A 17947-nucleotide genomic window follows, 5' to 3' on the forward strand; every position below is an offset into this window, starting at 1 on the left:
TCATATCATGTATCAATGTCAGCAGAATTCAACACGTCTCCTTCCATAGGGCAAAATGATGGATGGTCATGCAAAACTTTGTCCAACACTACGTAAAATGGGCAGGTTATAGAACATTAGCACACCGTCACCCAAAAAAACGCCATGTCCTGCATTTATGACGTATTCCTTGTCTAGGACACATCAGGACGCATTAGCGTTTACACTACAGAAGACATCATTTCCCAAAGAAACTCTCAAGCTACAGTTCATTTGTTTGTTACTCGTGTTAGCTTGTTTACTGGATTGGCAATAAGAACACAGTGTGTGCGGCAAGAGGCTAAATGGATGATGGCAAGTTGATTGTTTGTGGGTGTGACAGGAAGTGGTTAAAACAAGGCGTAGCACAAACAGAATGAACCAACTTCAAGGTAGTTACAGATTCATTACACAGCTTTTGTGCTGAATCACACACAGCAGTTTGAATGCAACCTGATAACAAATGTTCCTAAGGCCTGTAGCAGTCCATTGCACTTGGGGATCTTGATTACCGACAAGTCTGTGTTTACAAACAAAACGCCCCAGTCATCATTAGAAAATGTTGGCACTCATTTGTGCATTTTGTACATTTCAAATCAGTGTGTCCAAAGCGATGTAGTATACGTGCTGACTTTGTAATCAAGAGGTGGAGGGGATCATGGATGGCATATGACCTAGACAAGATGCCTGCCAAACTGCAGACCGCTGCAGACAATTGTTCAAGACTAACAAATAACAAAACCAACTTGTTTTTAGTGAGTACTGGCTGCATTTTCACTTTTTAGTCACCAAATGTGGGTGTTTTTTAGCAACCGGTTGCCTTGTTTCCTACTAATAGTGCCATGAAAAGCAGCTGTAGCAGAGCCAGGTATATTAAGTCAAAACATGATCTTTTCTAACCACAACCACATGGTTTTTGGTGTAAAAAAACATGACCACACAGTAACCACAGTGTTGTTGAAAAGGAAAAGAACTTAGTGTTACAACGTACCCACAATAGTGTACAAATGTAACATATCTATGGTGACCATAACGCAGCACAACTTTTGCAGGATGTTTCAATAATGGCATGAGTCCAACATTATTTTGCTTCTACCTGAAATGATTTGGAGGTAGAATCAGGACTCACCTAACTGGAATGAACACCAGCCATGAAGGATCATATTTACAAGACAATTATGTTAAGATATGTGCTAGGATGACTAAGCTTTTCAATGACACAAATCTGTACAGTACCAAACTTAATACTTGTAAGAACTTAACACCAACTGACTGTTGGCATTGCAAAATATAACAAAATACTGTGTATGATGGTTGTCATAGTCTAACTCCATGCAACTATGATTCTGTGTGGGGCCCCTTAAGTATGAGCAGGAATGACAGTAAATCATGTACAAGTTTTGAACTTTGCATTCACCAGATCAAAAATGCATGGAGCTGAATTTCCACTCCAGATCTGAGCGAAGAAGCCAGGACACGATTTTATCAGCAGGATGGCTGAGAGAGGATCGGGGGGGCATAAGAATACATTCCAAGGACTTATAACGTGGGACCTGTCAGGTAGGAAAACATTACATTAACAGTGCCTGTCAGGAGGAGAGGGCTCTGTCAGGGAAATTCATTTATTTGAAACACGATTATACGTTATGTATAAATAACCAACCGTTCATGCAACTTGAGGCCCTCCAGTCCCGAACCACTTCAAGCCAGTTCACAGTAAACCCGGCTGGGAGCCAAATTAAAAGCCACTCAGTTTTTTAGGAGTCTCCCGTCTGATTCTCTCCTCTCAGCTAGACTTCACTTCCTGTCAGGAAGTCCCCCTTGACCCCCACCTCCTCCAACACAACACACCCCGCCGCCCCCTCCCTAGCTGCATAGTTGACAACGATAGGGAGTCTGCAGGATTAAGTGCCAGTTGGTGTTACCGTGTTTTCTCTACGTCTCACCGGAGAGTACCTTTTCAAAGAATATACAGCGTGATATTATCCTCTGAACTGGAGAGTGATGGCGGGGACACTGAGCCGCGTGGCATGGCTGTAAAGGGGCACTGGAGCAAAGCACGGGGTGAGGGCGAACAGGGAGGGAGGGAAAAATAACACTTTGATTTGCACTGATCTTGAACCTTGTGCGCCTGTTTAACTGCACAGTGGGGTGCGGGTCTGACTGTGAGGAAAATGATGGGGAAAGTATTTTTGTCCCCTGGTTTCATCACATTCCTCGCCACTTCTCTCACCTCTCTCAGCTCCCCAAGTGGTTCATACAACATGGTCTGCTCTTGATCCATCAAAGCCTCACTTATGGGGGAGAAGAAGAAATATATCCACTGACAGATATAAATGACTATTTAGCAAGTCAAACATCGGACTCCACTTTCACTAACATGACTTTCAAAATAAGCAACCAACACAGCAACTTGTGAATACTTAATAAAACATAAAACTAACTGGTTAGTGGTTGTTCTGTCTTACTCTCATGGTCACAAAGCTTCAAACCAGTTCCCTCGTTTCTCAGATTATGTTATTGATTGTGTGGAGGATGATGACCGTGCACTCGTGGCCTGTTCCCTGACTACAGGGGTTTAAACTTCTATGGCGCCGCCACTCTTACTTCTAACCTGGAGGTCAGAAGGTCAAGGGTCAGGAGGAACCAAGTGTTTAGGGGAAGTCAACGTCCTTCTCCCTGCTGACTGGGAGAGAGAGGTGCCCATCTGTTAAACAGGTTAACTTTGGTGTGAGTATGGCTGGGAACATATGATAATATGGGGTCATTGGATTAATGGGTTAGCATTGATGTTATTGAATTACTATTAAAGGATTATCGGCATCAGTGGTCCCAACAAAATTCTATTTGCTTAGATCGGAGATAGTGTATGTGTTAGCAACTGAAGCCCAATAATCCACTCAGTCAAAAATATCAACTGCCATCACACAAACATTTAAACATTTAGTAAGTGTATAATTTCTGACAACCGTTAGTTAAATGTTTGGCTAAATTATATTACAAAAGAAAACGCATTTTACTGCTGTCTCAATACAGAGGGAGCAAATGTGTTCAAAACAAGAGTATAAGAGTATGCAGTCATACACAAGTTGCTTATGTTACATTCCGATGATATGGTACGGCTCTGCTCAACTCGACTTGTTCTTTTTTGGTTTTCAATTAGCAAAACTTAATAATGCCTCAGTCGAGGATCCAAGGAAGCTGAGCCAATACTGGAGTTAAAACACTGCAGACCATTGATTGGTCTGAGAGAACTGTCATTAGATTTGTCACTTGCATGACACAGGACATCCTGCACAAACCCGCAATTTTCAAATAGCAAGCTTCCACAATTTTTTTGACTTGATCCAGATTTTTTCAAAAATAGCAACCTGTAAAACCATAAAATTGACAAAGGGCAAACGTTCCTCTGTTTGGTTGGGCATTGCCATGGCGATCAGGTGATAATTACGCCAACACTGAGGGGATATTACTCGCAGTGGAAAACAAAATAGAGAAAAGGACCTGGCACCAAAAGTGAAATGAGTTGAGACGAAGCAAACAATACGCCGAAAATGAGGCACCACTGTGCCTATGTACATAGTGCTTAGGCACATAGTGCCTATGTACATAGTGCTTAGGCACAATAGGGCTTTGAGCTAAATGCTGTTGTCAGCATGCTTACATGCTAGCAATGGCAACGTTCATATGCTAATGTTCAGCACATAATGTTTACCATGTTAACTATCTTAGTTTAGGCTGAGTTGGGCCCTTCTGTACAGAGTTTGCATGTTCTTCCCCTGTTAGCGTGTTTTATCTCCAGGTATTCTGGCTTCCTCCCACAGTCCAAGGTTCAGATTGGGTTAGTTAATGACTTTAAAGTGTGAATGTGAGTGTGAATGGGTGTCTATCTGTATGTGTCAACCTTGTGATAGTTTGCTGACCTGTCCAGGGTGTACCCCGCCTCTCGCCCATTGTCCCGATAAGATAAGCGGTTACAGATAATTGATAGATGAACTATCTTAATTTAGCGTGTTAGCCTGCTAACATTTGCAAATTAGAACTAAAAACCAAAGAGAGAGAGATGAAGCTGATGGGAATGTCAATAATTTTGACAGCATTTGGTCTTAAACTAAAATTCTAAAAAATTAAAATCATGATCTGCTGATGGTGCTAAATAAAAAGTCAGTAGTTTACCATTGCTATGGGAATTCATACGGAGAGGGACATGAATGTCTGTACTACATTTTGTACAAATTCATCTAGTGAGACATGACATAGTTCACTGGATAAGTGGAAACTTCAACCTGCTTGTGGCGCTTGACGAAAAGTCCAGGGATTGCCAAAGTAGGATTCATTTGCTGGGAAACATGAATGTTTGCACAGATTTCATGGCAATCCATCCAACATAATAAGAATATTTCAGTCCGAACCAAAGAGTGATAGGCAAGAGAACATTTGTTTTTTTTTGTGTGTGTAGGTTTTGTGTGAGTGAATCAACCCTTTAACAGTTAAAGAATTGAAGAAATAAGGGTTTTACGGTGCATTACCTTAAGTGTAATTACACTACATGTAATGTAGTTGTTGACATGTAAAGAAGAGCATTCTTCCCTATCTGGTCTTGACCATCATGAAACCAGAGCCCCTCCACCTCACAACTCACTCTCTCTCCCTTCCTTCCACTCCATGTACAGGATGCATTTCTGATAAATGGCATAAGGATGGATGGGCTGACAGAGGGGCCGGACAATAATGGCTGATCTACAGGACACAAATGCAGCTACTGAGGAGATTTATGGGCCTCTGTTCATCGTAGACTGTCCAGTAACCGATGAGATGATTTCTCAAAGCTCTGGACGGACGGCAGCGAGCGCGAGGGAAAGCTCTTTCTCTTGTCCCAGCGCATTATTTATTTATCAGATGTTTTGGGTGGAAGCCACTCCAAGAAGTGCACCCAGGAAACAACACGCCAGCCGTAAACATGACAGAGACGGGAGAAAACGAGTGTGAGAGGGAGAGTGAAACTGTCAGGGCGAATCAGGGGCATGGGAAGAGGGGAGAGTGGTTCTTTACATGCAATATCCTCAAGGTGGTTCACTAGAGAAAACTTTGATGACAATCATGTAATATGCAAGAGCTACTTTGAGGAAGCCATCACATTCAATAACCTAGAGGGGCTGTGACATCTATATTAAACTAGATTAAGTTCTCTGTTTACTTGAAATCATCTAATAAGCTCCAAAGCATTGTATATTACTCAGACTATGTCAAAGGACGGAGAAATAAAGCACTGTTCACCTTGTTATCAGAGACCTTTATAACAAGAGAAAAGCCAAAATGCCCCTTTACTGTTTGGGATTTGAGTAATTCTTGCTCTCATCTAATTGTTCTAATACCATGTATACATAATAATAGCAATTCCACATTCTCAAAATTACGTTACAAGCATTCCTTTTATAAACTGAGTAAAGCTGGAATAATTAGTCAATAGGTCAAGTGTGAGAAAATGAATCTGCAACAACTTTAATGACAGATCAACCGTTAGTTGTTTAAGCACTAACTTTAGTAATTTCACTTATTAAAAATGTGTTTGTTTGATGGTTTTCCTCAGTCTTCTTTGGTAGTAAACTGAATCTGTCTGGGTTTTGGTCCGTAGGTTGAACAAATTAAGCAGTTAAAATACAGTACAGGCCAAAAGTTTGGACACACCTTCTCATTCAATGCGTTTTCTTTATTTTCATGACTATTTACATTGTAGATTCTCACTGAAGGCATCAAAACTATGAATGAACACATGTGGAGTTATGTACTTAACAAAAAAAGGTGAAATAACTGAAAACAGGTTTTATATTCTAGTTTCTTCAAAATAGCCACCCTTTGCTCTGATTACTGCTTTGCACACTCTTGGCATTCTCTCCATGAGCTTCAAGAGGTAGTCACCTGAAATGGTTTTCCAACAGTCTTGAAGGAGTTCCCAGAGGTGTTTAGCACTTGTTGGCGCCTTTGCCTTCACTCTGCGGTCCAGCTCACCCCAAATCATCTCGATTGGGTTCAGGTCCGGTGACTGTGGAGGCCAGGTCATCTGCCGCAGCACTCCATCACTCTCCTTCTTGGTCAAATAGCCCTTACGCAGCCTGGAGGTGTGTTTGGGGTCATTGTCCTGTTGAAAAATAAATGATCGTCCAACTAAACGCAAACCGGATGGGATGGCATGTTGCTGCAGGATGCTGTGGTAGCCATGCTGGTTCAGTGTGCCTTCAATTTTGAATAAATCCCCAACAGTGTCACCAGCAAAACACCCCCACACCATCACACCTCCTCCTCCATGCTTCACAGTGGGAACCAGGCATGAGGAATCCATCCGTTCACCTTTTCTGTGTCTCACAAAGACACGGCGGTTGGAACCAAAGATCTCAAATTTGGACTCATCAGACCAAAGCACAGATTTCCACTGGTCTAATGTCCATTCCTTGTGTTTCTTGGCCCAAACAAATCTCTTCTGCTTGTTGCCTCTCCTTAGCAGTGGTTTCCTAGCAGCTATTTGACCATGAAGGCCTGACTCGCGCAGTCTCCTCTTAACAGTTGTTCTAGAGATGGGTCTGCTGCTAGAACTCTGTGTGGCATTCATCTGGTCTCTGATCTGAGCTGCTGTTAACTTGCGATTTCTGAGGCTGGTGACTCGGATGAACTTATCCTCAGAAGCAGAGGTGACTCTTGGTCTTCCTTTCCTGGGTCGGTCCTCATGTGTGCCAGTTTCGTTGTAGCGCTTGATGGTTTTTGCGACTCCACTTGGGGACACATTTAAAGTTTTTGCAATTTTCCGGACTGACTTACCTTCATTTCTTAAAGTAATGATGGCCACTCATTTTTTCTTTAGTTAGCTGATTGGTTCTTGCCATAATATGAATTTTAACAGTTGTCCAATAGGGCTGTCGGCTGTGTATTAACCTGACTTCTGCACAACACAACTGATGGTCCCAACCCCATTGATAAAGCAAGAAATTCCACTAATTAACCCTGATAAGGCACACCTGTGAAGTGGAAACCATTTCAGGTGACTACCTCTTGAAGCTCATGGAGAGAATGCCAAGAGTGTGCAAAGCAGTAATCAGAGCAAAGGGTGGCTATTTTGAAGAAACTAGAATATAAAACCTGTTTTCAGCTATTTCACCTTTTTTTGTTAAGTACATAACTCCACATGTGTTCATTCATAGTTTTGATGCCTTCAGTGAGAATCTACAATGTAAATAGTCATGAAAATAAAGAAAACGCATTGAATGAGAAGGTGTGTCCAAACTTTTGGCCTGTACTGTATGTCATCTCTCTTTTGTTTTTTATCTTCTGTCATTTTAGAGACCAAACTACTAAGAAATTAATCTGCTGATTAACTGATAATATATATAATTTAAAAAAGGTTTTTTTTTTTTTTTTTTTAAATTCTGGGCACAGGTAAAATAGGTTGAAGAGACCGGTTGCAGAAAACAGCTTAAGTTTTCTCCTTTAGTAGGACACCCAGGGCTGAATATGTCCTTGGCTGAGGGTGCTAGACACAATCCCTTAAAAAGTTTCCTTGGTTAAGTAAAAACGTGAAGTAATTTTCTGTATTGAAAGAGACTTTACAATAGCAAAATTTTACAGTTTCAGTGGAGACCGATGGTTTGCTTACACTCGCGCTTGTGATACATGTTTTCGCCTCACCAGTTATCTCCTCACAAAGTTGGCCTATAGGTAGTAAAAAAAAAAAAATTGCAAAAAAAGGTAGGTATGAAAACCAAAATGGTAGGAAGAGGAAAAGACTATACTTCTGGAGAAATACAATAAAAGAAAAATACTAAAAAGTAAATCTGATCTGCAAACTGAAATCAATTAATGTGGGAGGAAATTGTAATGAAAATGAATTCAAGTCAAATCAAAAGTGCATCCATTGGATTCTCCTGGTCGCAGAACACTTTGCACACACTTTCTTCATTTATCGCCATAAACTCCGCCATGTTGCGATTAAGACAGAGTCAGGGGTACCTTAAGTTTTCTTTTCCCTTATTTTGATTGTTAAGGTCTAAGGTCTAAGCTCTTTGTGCAATGGTTTTGGTATTCCTAAAACAAGGAGAAAACCATAAATACTTACATGAACATTTTAAGGAAACCTTAAGAAAAAGACTTGAGGGTGTTTTGTGTAACCAATTTCCTTTTGAGGGAACCTTAACAACTTTAAGTGTTCTGTGCAACCAGCCATCACTCTTCCTACTTTTTTAACGCGGCACTCTGTTGCAGCTACAGTATATGATCATTAATCCTCATTTTGTATATTCAGCAGTCCTTGAGGATCAATATCACAGCAGAGAACAAGGCAGCATGCCACCCCAACAGTTAATGTCTGATCAAAATGGTCCTTTAATTGGGAGCACAGTTGTAGTTGTTTAGAAATGGGGCACTATCAAACAGCGGTTTACAATCGCCTCCTCAATGCCAAGCTGATGTGGCCGCCAATGCAACTTTCATAGGATCCCTGATTAAAAACTGCTCTGCAGTCCCCAGCCTCCTGACCCTTCACCCTGGCTCCACTCCATCTCAAAGCTCGGGAAATTAATTAAAATTTCACAGCGATGGTATCGCGTCGCATCTCTGATGAAGGTGTGGGGGTTGAGGGGGAGAAAAATCAATCAAAATCATCTCCATCTACTCCCTCCGACTGGTTGGCTCGAAGGCAGGAAGGAGTCACAAGATGGCCACGGAGACACTTCCTGTGAGAGGATTGAGTGCTTCCTGTGCCAGAGGGCCCGACAAACTTTGCTAAATGATGTCATCAATCATGGCACTGGCTCACTCTCACTGCCCCGCGAGGAGAACAAACACACAAATAATTATACATAGTAATTTAGCCCAGAGGAAAGTCTGTCCCTGCTTTCTTCTTCTCCCCGGTGGAAAGCAGTGTATTGCTCCTACCTTCCTCCCCCCCTCCTCTTCCCCCTCTACACAACAATAAAATTACATTTGCATTAGCTGTGAGAGAATTTGGTTGGATGATTTATTGAAGCAATCAACACCACGCTGGCCAATCCCTGTTCCTCTCATAGAGAGAGAGAGTGTGTGTGTGTGTGTGTGTGTGTGTGTGTGTGTGTGTGTGTGTGTATGTGTGTGTTTGTGTGTGTGTGTTGTGGAGATTGGGTGGGGTAGCTTGGAGCTCAAAGAAAGGAAGAAATAGCTTGGGCTGGGGACCAAAGGGGGAAGCGAGGCATGAGCTGCGCAGCGGAGCAATCACCAAGATTCTGCCTTTGATTAGATTAGCATTAAACAACACCCTGACAGATATGACAAATAGGTGCATTAGAGCCTGTCATTCTTCTCTCTTTGGTTTTCTATCTAGCTTTCACTCCTGCTATTCCTTCGTCTCTGGACATTATAGGGCTCGCATTCCCTCCATGTGTCCCACTAGCACAAATCTATGCGCGGCCCCTGACATCCAAACAGATGTGTAATCTGACTGTATTACCTTTTTAGAGAAGACGCGAAGTGAATAATGGGAACCAAACAGAGTCGGGGTTAAAAAGGGGGAGAAGGTGGAGGAAAGAGAGCCAGATGACAGGTGCTATTTCTTTAGAAAATAAAGCTGATAAAAAAAAAGCCAAGCGCAGTAGTGAGAGAGGTGTCATTAATCAGATGTGTTTTTGTATTATTGGATATCTTTGTTTTTTCATGAGGTGCTTTAAATGGGAAAGATGCATACAAACAGGGCCAGAGGGGAGTTATTATCTGTTGTCCTTGTCACTGGATGTGTGTGTATATGAGGGCAACTGCTTGTGTGTGTTACACTCTGAAAATGAAAGCTTCTACTTTGAATAAATATACAGTTTTATTAGGAGTATTTACACATAAATGTAAAGCACACTGTGCACTGGGTTTGGTCTGCACACAGTAACAGTCAGTAGCTTTGTGTCTCTTCATGCTAATCAGCCATCCACGAGTGATCTATTGACATGCCCGATCATTGATCTGCCCACGCCTGCTTATGATCCCTGAATTAGTATTCATGAATCCGGCAGCAGCTAAATAAACTTGGCAACAAAACACCCACAAGACAACAGAGAAGAGAGAGATAATCAATGCAAAGCACCATCAAATCTACATTATCCCTCCTCATCAGTTTGGCCAGGCCACAAGGGCCGGCGCCCGGGTCAGAGGTGACGCGGACAGGTCGGCCACCCTTGACCCTCAAACCAATATTTGCGGTCAGAGATGCCGTTTCTCCGGTTTCTCTGCCCTCGCTCGGGGGACGGGGTGAATGTGGGAAGGCAGACAAGGTAGTGTGGAGGGAAAGATAAGGCGTCCGATGGCTCACTGTCTCCACTCTGTGCTGTGGATTTACTGCGCTCAAGGTGAGCCTGATAAATCAGACCGGTGGAGAAGCGGAGGACGGGGGTAAGAAAAGATATAGATGCCAGACTTGCCTGTGAACACAGAAGCATGACGAGCTCCACCACTGAGCTGCTGGACTTCATACACACCAGGCCTGGAGAAATATGGAAAGAGAGGAGTCATACATTTGATAAAAAACAAATATTTTCAGGTGTTTTATTTCATAAACCTTCCTCTGGGCTTGCGGAAACACGTTCATGCACTATAAACGCCCAAACAGACACGGATTACCTAACCATGTGCCATCTGCAGCGGACCAGATAGTATTGATGGGCCTAATGAGCCGACATGATGTTACTGTAAACTAATACATATTTGGGCCTTGTATTACAGGCCTGACTTGGCCAGCATATGTCCCATTGATCCCTAATGGCGAGCCCTGGGCTTTTAGAGGGCAGGGGGCCACCAGAGTGTCCAGAATCTGCTGCACATGCACAGACGGGAAGAGGGCAGAGTAGCCTTTGGTCTTTCAGTTGCTCTTCATATGACACAGACACACACACACACTCACACACACCTCCCCCTGCCTTCTCTTCAAGCCCCCCTGCAGCTATCAATCAACTTTCCATTTTGTTTGGTGGCAGCAGACATCCCAAACACTGCTATTAGTGGCCTGGCCTATGACCTGCCCCCCTAGAAACCTTCAGCACAGCTACCAGCTCTTGGCTCGAAGCACACTCATCACATTATTAGATTAAAAACTGCCGGGATATGTTATTGCATTTTAATGAGGACAACACTTGAAAAGATGCACCGTCCTTGAGATCTGAGAGGAAGTGAAAAAAAATGTTGTGACCTTTTTCAGAAAACAGCAGCTTTAATAAGTCTGTGATGTCGTACTTACTCGTGCCCTCAATAAGGAGCTCTTGTCCGTGGCTGCCCAGCAGGGTCCGAGAGAGGAAGGGGGCGAAGTCCACAAAGATCTCTCTCAGCAGAGGAGCTGCCTTCTCCAGAGCATGCTCCAGACGCTCTGAGATACTGGAGATGCAATAGAAGCACACGGACCCAAACAGTGCATGATGAGTAAAATGAACTCCACGCTAAACCTCGGAAATGCCAAATTTAAAAACACAACATCGTCAAAATATCTAAAATAATAATAATAAATCAGGGCAAACAATCAGTGGGTATGCATTATTAACCGACGTGCATAAAAAGCTGATAGTGTATGCGCTTGTGTGTGTGTGTGTGTGTGTGTGTGTGCGCATGTGTGTATGTGAGAGAGGGAGAAAAGAAGATGAATCACCTCATATTGGGGGCTGTGTTCTGGGTCACAGGGGAGAGTGGGGGGACAGATGGCAGGCTAGCGCTGGCTGGAACCTGGCCGCCTGCTGCAGGGAGAAACCAAAGAACTCTGTTATTAGTCTGGATGTTGGACAAGAATAAGACGCTACACACACACATGCACACACACGCAGAGCAATACATTATACAACCCGGGTAGCACCATAAACCTGTGCGGAAACATGCATCTTATGAAATAACACAATGGTCTCCATTCAAATGTATAGAATAGAGGGATTTATGGTCAAATAGGGCAAGTGGGGGTACAAGCATAATTTTATGGTTAGATAGTGGATGATGTACTCCAAGCACAATATGTCTTCCTTATCAATTTACAATTCAGAGGTTTTCATGATGGAAACCTCTAAATTGTGCGCTGAAGGGCGGGGAGCATTTAACTGTCATCTGCAGTCACACCTTAAACAGTGTGACCATTTTTGAGATGGTGTTGTTAATAAGTCAGCCATATATCAAACACGTTATTAAATATTTCTTCATAAGTCAGTAATATTTTCAGTGTTACACCTGTGTTGGAATGTGAGATGCTAAAAAAAGCCCACTATTTCTTCAAATTGTTTTTACACGTTAAGTCATTACATACCAATTTACCCCTCTGGGCTGTTTTTGTGACTGTTTCATTATACAACTAAAAGGTGCTTTACGACTTCATTCTGGAGACAGAGGCACACAAGGTACAAAGTCCGTGTTTGATTGATCTGGCAGTAAATTTACTTCCCTGTGGCTCATAAATAAGCTAATGCCCAGCTGAATATGGAGGAGGGGGATTCCTCTGGTGTTTCAGCGGGCTTGTTTTTCCAGCCAGGACAGTCTCCAAGCAGGGATAACTCTTAAGGAATGACAGACAGTGTAATGTGGGCTGGAATGTGTGTGTGTGTGTGTGTGTGTGTGTGTGTGCAAGTAAGGTGTTAAGCAGCGCCATGTGGGCCTGGTGAGAGTATCCCTCTCAAGCTGAAGTAGCTCCTTCAAACAAAGAGTAGTAAATGAACGTCTCCATTAGTCCTCCCACTGCCCCACTAAAACACACTCGCATGCTCACAAAGCGTATTTACTCAACGCTGCTCGCTGACACAAAGCACCCTGTGCATACAGCTTTAACAATTATCATTATTCACATGCACACACACATACACACACACAGCCCTACCCGGTTTTACAGTGAATGCACAATCTCCTAAAACACACGAACCCCGCTCTCATGTCACTCCCTCCTCTCTTAAACACACACTCCTCAGTGAAAAAATATTACACTTTTATACACACTAACACAAGCAGAATGTAACCAAAAAAAAACAACAGCTGGCCATCTGATCATTATTTACGGTCGCTGCTGAATCAGTGAATTCAGGAATGTTAGTGTGCTCATAAAGTTGGAATAAAAAAAGGTGTGACTTTTATTTTATTCATTCACCTGAATTCATCCTTGTATCAAAAATCACTAACATAAAATGATTTTTGCTCAATGCATATTTAATAACCAGTACTTTCATTTTTACTTTATTTTTTAAAGTTAGGTGTTAACCAGAAATTTCGATTTTACATTCATCTTTTTTTAAGTATATTCTCTTTTTCTTTTTACAGCAATTAAGACTGAATAAGCGTGTGTTACTGTTACTGTTTGCTAACTGATTACATTGTGCAAACACAGCAATATTATTCTTCCAGACACACAGAGGAGCAAAATCTCTCAATAAATATTGACTTTCTTGTAGCTGGATCATTCGGATTATGACTTAAACACTGTCCTTCGGATATTTGAGTGTGTCTTAGCATATGTGTACTCACTTGCTGCAGAGTCTGCAGAGGCGCCCTGGGAGTCATCTCCAGAAGATACTACGGCGACGCTGTCCATAGGTGTCACACCAGAAACGGATGCAGCAGTGGCTGCTGGGACGGTCGTGGAAGTGCCTGGGGATGGTGTCACGCCGGCTTTCTTGGGTGCCACTATGACACTTCTGTAGAGGGACAAGGTAGATTATTAATGTAATTGTCACCTTGACACAACTGGAAGAAAATGCTGACGGCGCCAGTTCACTGCAAGCTGAATAAGATTTTAAAGTACACAGTAAGAGTGGAACAACACCAACTCTGTCATCTATCCATTAAAGTGGAAGAGTAATTACTGGGGCACATTACTGGTGTGAAATATTTTAAAATAGTCACATCTGTCTCTCCTGCAGCAGTCTTTCATCTGGGATGATACTCTTAATCGTTTACTTGGTCGTACCTAATTCTAACAAAAAAAATATATATATTTTGCTTGTTGACACAGTCTTTGGCATCACAGCATGTTATGTGATGACAAAGTGTAAGCTACATTTCTGTGCAAAAATCTGAACCCCACTTTGTGTGCATGTTTTCAACTTCTAAGGCATAAACTAAAACTTTTTGTAATTAAAACCATCTTTCTAAAGCACACAGTATTACTGTTATCATGTACTGTTTAAAATTGTTTACTATCAGTGCCAGTATAATACCTGGGTTATAGTACGTATACCAAAAACAATAATTTTTTTCTTCAAATCATCCTCTGTGGACTGTTTTTCCACCAAAACCATTTTTTTTTCCCTACACGAAATACGCCTAATCCTAACTTCCAAAGGCAAAAGTATTTAATGTTATCTTAAGGCAAGCAGCCATACAACAACTTTACTGTAATAAAATTAGGTCTGAGCTGATTTCATAATTCACATCATTTACCTGAGGAAGGTCGGAAAGTTTGAAATGTAGTTACAATGAATAGTTCAGCAGTGAACGAGACAGTGTGCGGGAGTTCTTCTCTTTATTTTCATAATTTAAACAAAAAAATAGTTGATTTGAGAATTCATAAGAAAATACTGATGAAACATTTGATTCCAGCTTTTAATGGTTGAGTATCCTCAGCCCTTAATTCCACGCATATTTCTGCTAGTATTCCAAAAGTGTTAGGCTTGAAAAAAAAAAATCATGCTTAGCTTGGGTTAAGTTTTATATTTACTAACATTTTTATTAGATGAGCACATATCCCTGAACATATACAGCCATCTTAAATTTCCAAACACACTTGTCTATGCAGTGATAATGCTGCTTCTTTACACGTCCCTCTGGTGAAGTAGCAGGAAGTGTTTCTCGTAGTGATGTGGTACGACTGAGTGGAGTTCAATTCCCATCCGGCGAACAGCAGATGGGAGGAGAGCAGCATGCAGATAAGCTGTCAGTATAGACCAGGGCTCTGACAGACCACTGGCCATATCAAAGAGAGCCTGGCCCTGCTTATCAGTGCTGACACAGGGGAAGCAGGGTCTAATCACTGGCTACTGCTCCCTCTCAGAAACACAAACCAACGCAGGCGCACCAAGATATGCGAGTGCACAAATGCACAAAATCTGAATATGGAAAGAAAAGAGTGGCAGCGCACAGAGGAAAGAGCTAACGTACATTCCTGCACGTTCCCAGAGTCGGTGTGTACGCACGCTTTTATGCACACGCACAAGAGGATAGTTGGGTCTGGCTCCCTGCAGTGCAGACAGATACCTGGCGGCAGAATCAAAGGCGGTTCTCCGCTGATTTAAGGCAGGTGATCAGATCTATTAAAAGTTACTGTGAATGTTAAACGCTGACAGCTGACCTTTGCTTTGTGTGATCTATGATTTAAGGATAATAAAGTTGCATATAATGATCCCAGTGGCCTGACAGTTGTGTTTAAAATACAAACACATACTGAAAAGGTCCAGAGTGATACATAAAAAGTGAAGCAAGCACTGACAGGGCAGAATGAAACCAGCACTGACAGACACGAACAGTCGAGATAAAAGTTTCTGGTAACTTTTCCTCTGTTCTGATAGTGAGTAAGCTGGATGGTGCTATCAGAGAACAAGGGCGGTGCTGACGTGAAGCACCCCAGGTGTCAACAGCAGGGAGGGAGACAGGGAGACGGAGGCCCCCTGGTGTGTGCAGGCTGGGTGTGTGTGTGTGTGTGTGTGTGTGTGTGAATGTGTCCAAAAATATTTGAATATATGCATAGAAGTGTACAAATAAACGCACGAGTGCACAAGTGTGTGTGAGTCTGTCAGGGAACATGTCCGTGTATGTGTTTGGCCTTCCATCTGTTCCCCAGCAAAGGCCCAGTGAATTATTCAGCAGGTCATTAGCCACACTTATCATGAGTGGGCCGCCCCAGTCGATTAATCAGCCGTCAGCGGCCCCACTCAACCCACAAACAGGAGCCCAGGGCAGTGCGTGTGTGTGTGTGTGTGTGCGTGCGTGCGTGCGCTGAGGCTGAATTATTTAAAGGTTTTAACCTACAATGGATAAGTGCAGTAAACACTGTGATTCCAGTAATCTCTGCTATTCCAGGTAAAACAAGTGTGAGAATAAGTAAGGAAGCATCAGTGGTGGTGGTGTGTGTGTGTGTGTGTGTGTGTGTGTGTGTGTGTGTGTATGTGTGTGTAAAAATACCACTCTCTAGAGTGTTAACAGAGCCAACTCATGTGAGGGAGGGGGCTGTACACCCCAGCAGAGCTTTGATCTCCCCTTTCACCCTCGTCTCATGCAGCCCTGTGCATGTGAATGTTCAAAATGTTCAAAATGTTACTCGCTGACACACACACCGACACATTTGCATGTACACACTACTGTCAAATCAACTGTGTTTAAGTCCGCAGCATCTCAAACTGTGATTGGATGATGATGGCTGCTGTGGGAGGGGCATTAACTTGATGACATCGGTGATTAATGAGCGGAGCAACTGGGACCTAAGGGGCCTGCAAAGTATGAGAATAGCAGAATCTCTGTGTTTTTCATGTGTGTTTGTAAGTGGGCGGAAAAAAAGCGTACATGGGTTTGCATCAGAAATGTATGGGCTGGATGTTACTTATTCAAAACAAGGGGCAGCCAGAAAACAGGAGGCACAGGAAGAAAATGTCTGAAGAAAAAAGTCTTGAAAAAAGTTTAATTTTGTAAATGATATACCTTATGCAACATGTGATATGTACGTACATACTTGTGTCATATATGTGCAGGTGTATTTTTATATGCATACTGTAGGCACCGGAGTGCAGCCCTTATCTTGTAACCTAAGGAGGCATCTTGGGAGGTATCGTGTCATCTGTCTTTATATGAATTCTATGTGTTTATGTTTTGTGCTGCTAGTTAATACATCACTTTAAAAAAGGGATATGCTTTGGGAGTGCAGTACAGGGTACTAATATCAAACTAATACAATACTGCACGTGATTGAACAGGGGCGATTATTGGCACAGTGTTTGTTGGGAGATATAGTAAAGTGGTACAATGAATACTTTATAAGTTGCATTCTAAATGTGCTTTAAGCTTTATCTTTCCTTATTCAAGTTTTTTTTTTGTTCTGTATGTTGTTTTATTTGTAGTATGATTCTTCAAAGGGACAGCTCACCCAAAATCAAAAATATATATTTTCTTGTATACATACCCACATTGGTTTTTATCGATCGAGAATTTCTTGTGTGAGTTACCAAGTGTTGGAGATATTGGCTAAAGGATTACATTTAAAAACTCATCAATGTCTCTACCCAGATATCATGACTCAAGGTAACTCAAAACAATCCACAGACCACGTGAGCAGTTTCACATAAATACTATTTTCTTTTTACCCAACTCCACCTGCCAACTGTATCACTGCACAGAGGAAAGTGTGTATCTCCTAGCTCATTTAAAACCACTGATCTAGCTCATGTTACAGCTCAGCCAATGAGAACACCACTAAAGTTTACATCTCGCTTTGTTACAAGCAGGAGACTCTGCTCCACGAGTAGTTGCATGCTTCTTTCTACATGGTAGTACGGTTGGTGGTTGTTGTTTAGTAGCAAGAAAATAGTTCCTCCGTAAAACTGCTCACAACAAGGTCTATGGATCATCTTGAGTAACCAGGTCATGATCTCGGGAAAGAGACATCGCCATTGAGTTTTTCAAATGTATTTTATTTTGTTGCATCGACCAACACAAGCCGGTTTGCCATCTAGATACATCTAGTGTTAAAGAGAAGGCAGACATCTCTACTGCCAAAATCTACAACACTCAGCAACTCACACCAAAACAATCTAGACTGATAAATAGCACTACAGGTAAGAGAGAGAAAAAAAAAGTGTTTTTCATTTTGGGGTGAACTGTCCCTTTAATCCCTAACCCTAACCCTAACCCCAAACATGTTTATGTTAAGTATCTGCATAAAATAATATTGGCTGATGTCTACAGTAGCTATTGGATTCCCCCCTTCCCT

The 17947-nt window shown here is 42.1% G+C and overlaps 1 protein-coding gene and 1 long non-coding RNA gene across 5 annotated transcripts in view; one reads left to right on the forward strand and one right to left on the reverse strand.

Annotated features, from left to right (window-relative positions):
- The window catches only part of LOC125886276 (uncharacterized), a 69787-nt gene extending 56146 nt beyond the window's left edge, over positions 1 to 13641 (forward strand). Inside the window, exon 3 of the long non-coding RNA XR_007449018.1 lies at positions 13507 to 13641. This is a non-coding gene — a long non-coding RNA (uncharacterized LOC125886276). The remainder of the gene's footprint in view (positions 1 to 13506) is intronic.
- lrba (LPS responsive beige-like anchor protein) overlaps positions 1 to 17947 on the reverse strand; it is a 238092-nt gene that overhangs the window by 136433 nt on the left and 83712 nt on the right. For 3 of the 4 annotated variants that reach the window (XM_049572340.1, XM_049572339.1, XM_049572338.1), the window contains exons 30-33: positions 13498 to 13667; positions 11657 to 11741; positions 11255 to 11388; positions 10443 to 10504 (exon numbers count right to left, since the gene is read on the reverse strand). In XM_049572340.1, the coding sequence (XP_049428297.1) occupies positions 10443 to 10504; positions 11255 to 11388; positions 11657 to 11741; positions 13498 to 13667 (451 nt within the window). The remainder of the gene's footprint in view (positions 1 to 10442; positions 10505 to 11254; positions 11389 to 11656; positions 11742 to 13497; positions 13668 to 17947) is intronic. The other variant, XM_049572341.1, reaches the window with a different exon arrangement.

Source organism: Epinephelus fuscoguttatus, linkage group LG3 (assembly GCF_011397635.1).
Source record: "Epinephelus fuscoguttatus linkage group LG3, E.fuscoguttatus.final_Chr_v1".
NCBI lineage: Eukaryota > Metazoa > Chordata > Actinopteri > Perciformes > Serranidae > Epinephelus > Epinephelus fuscoguttatus.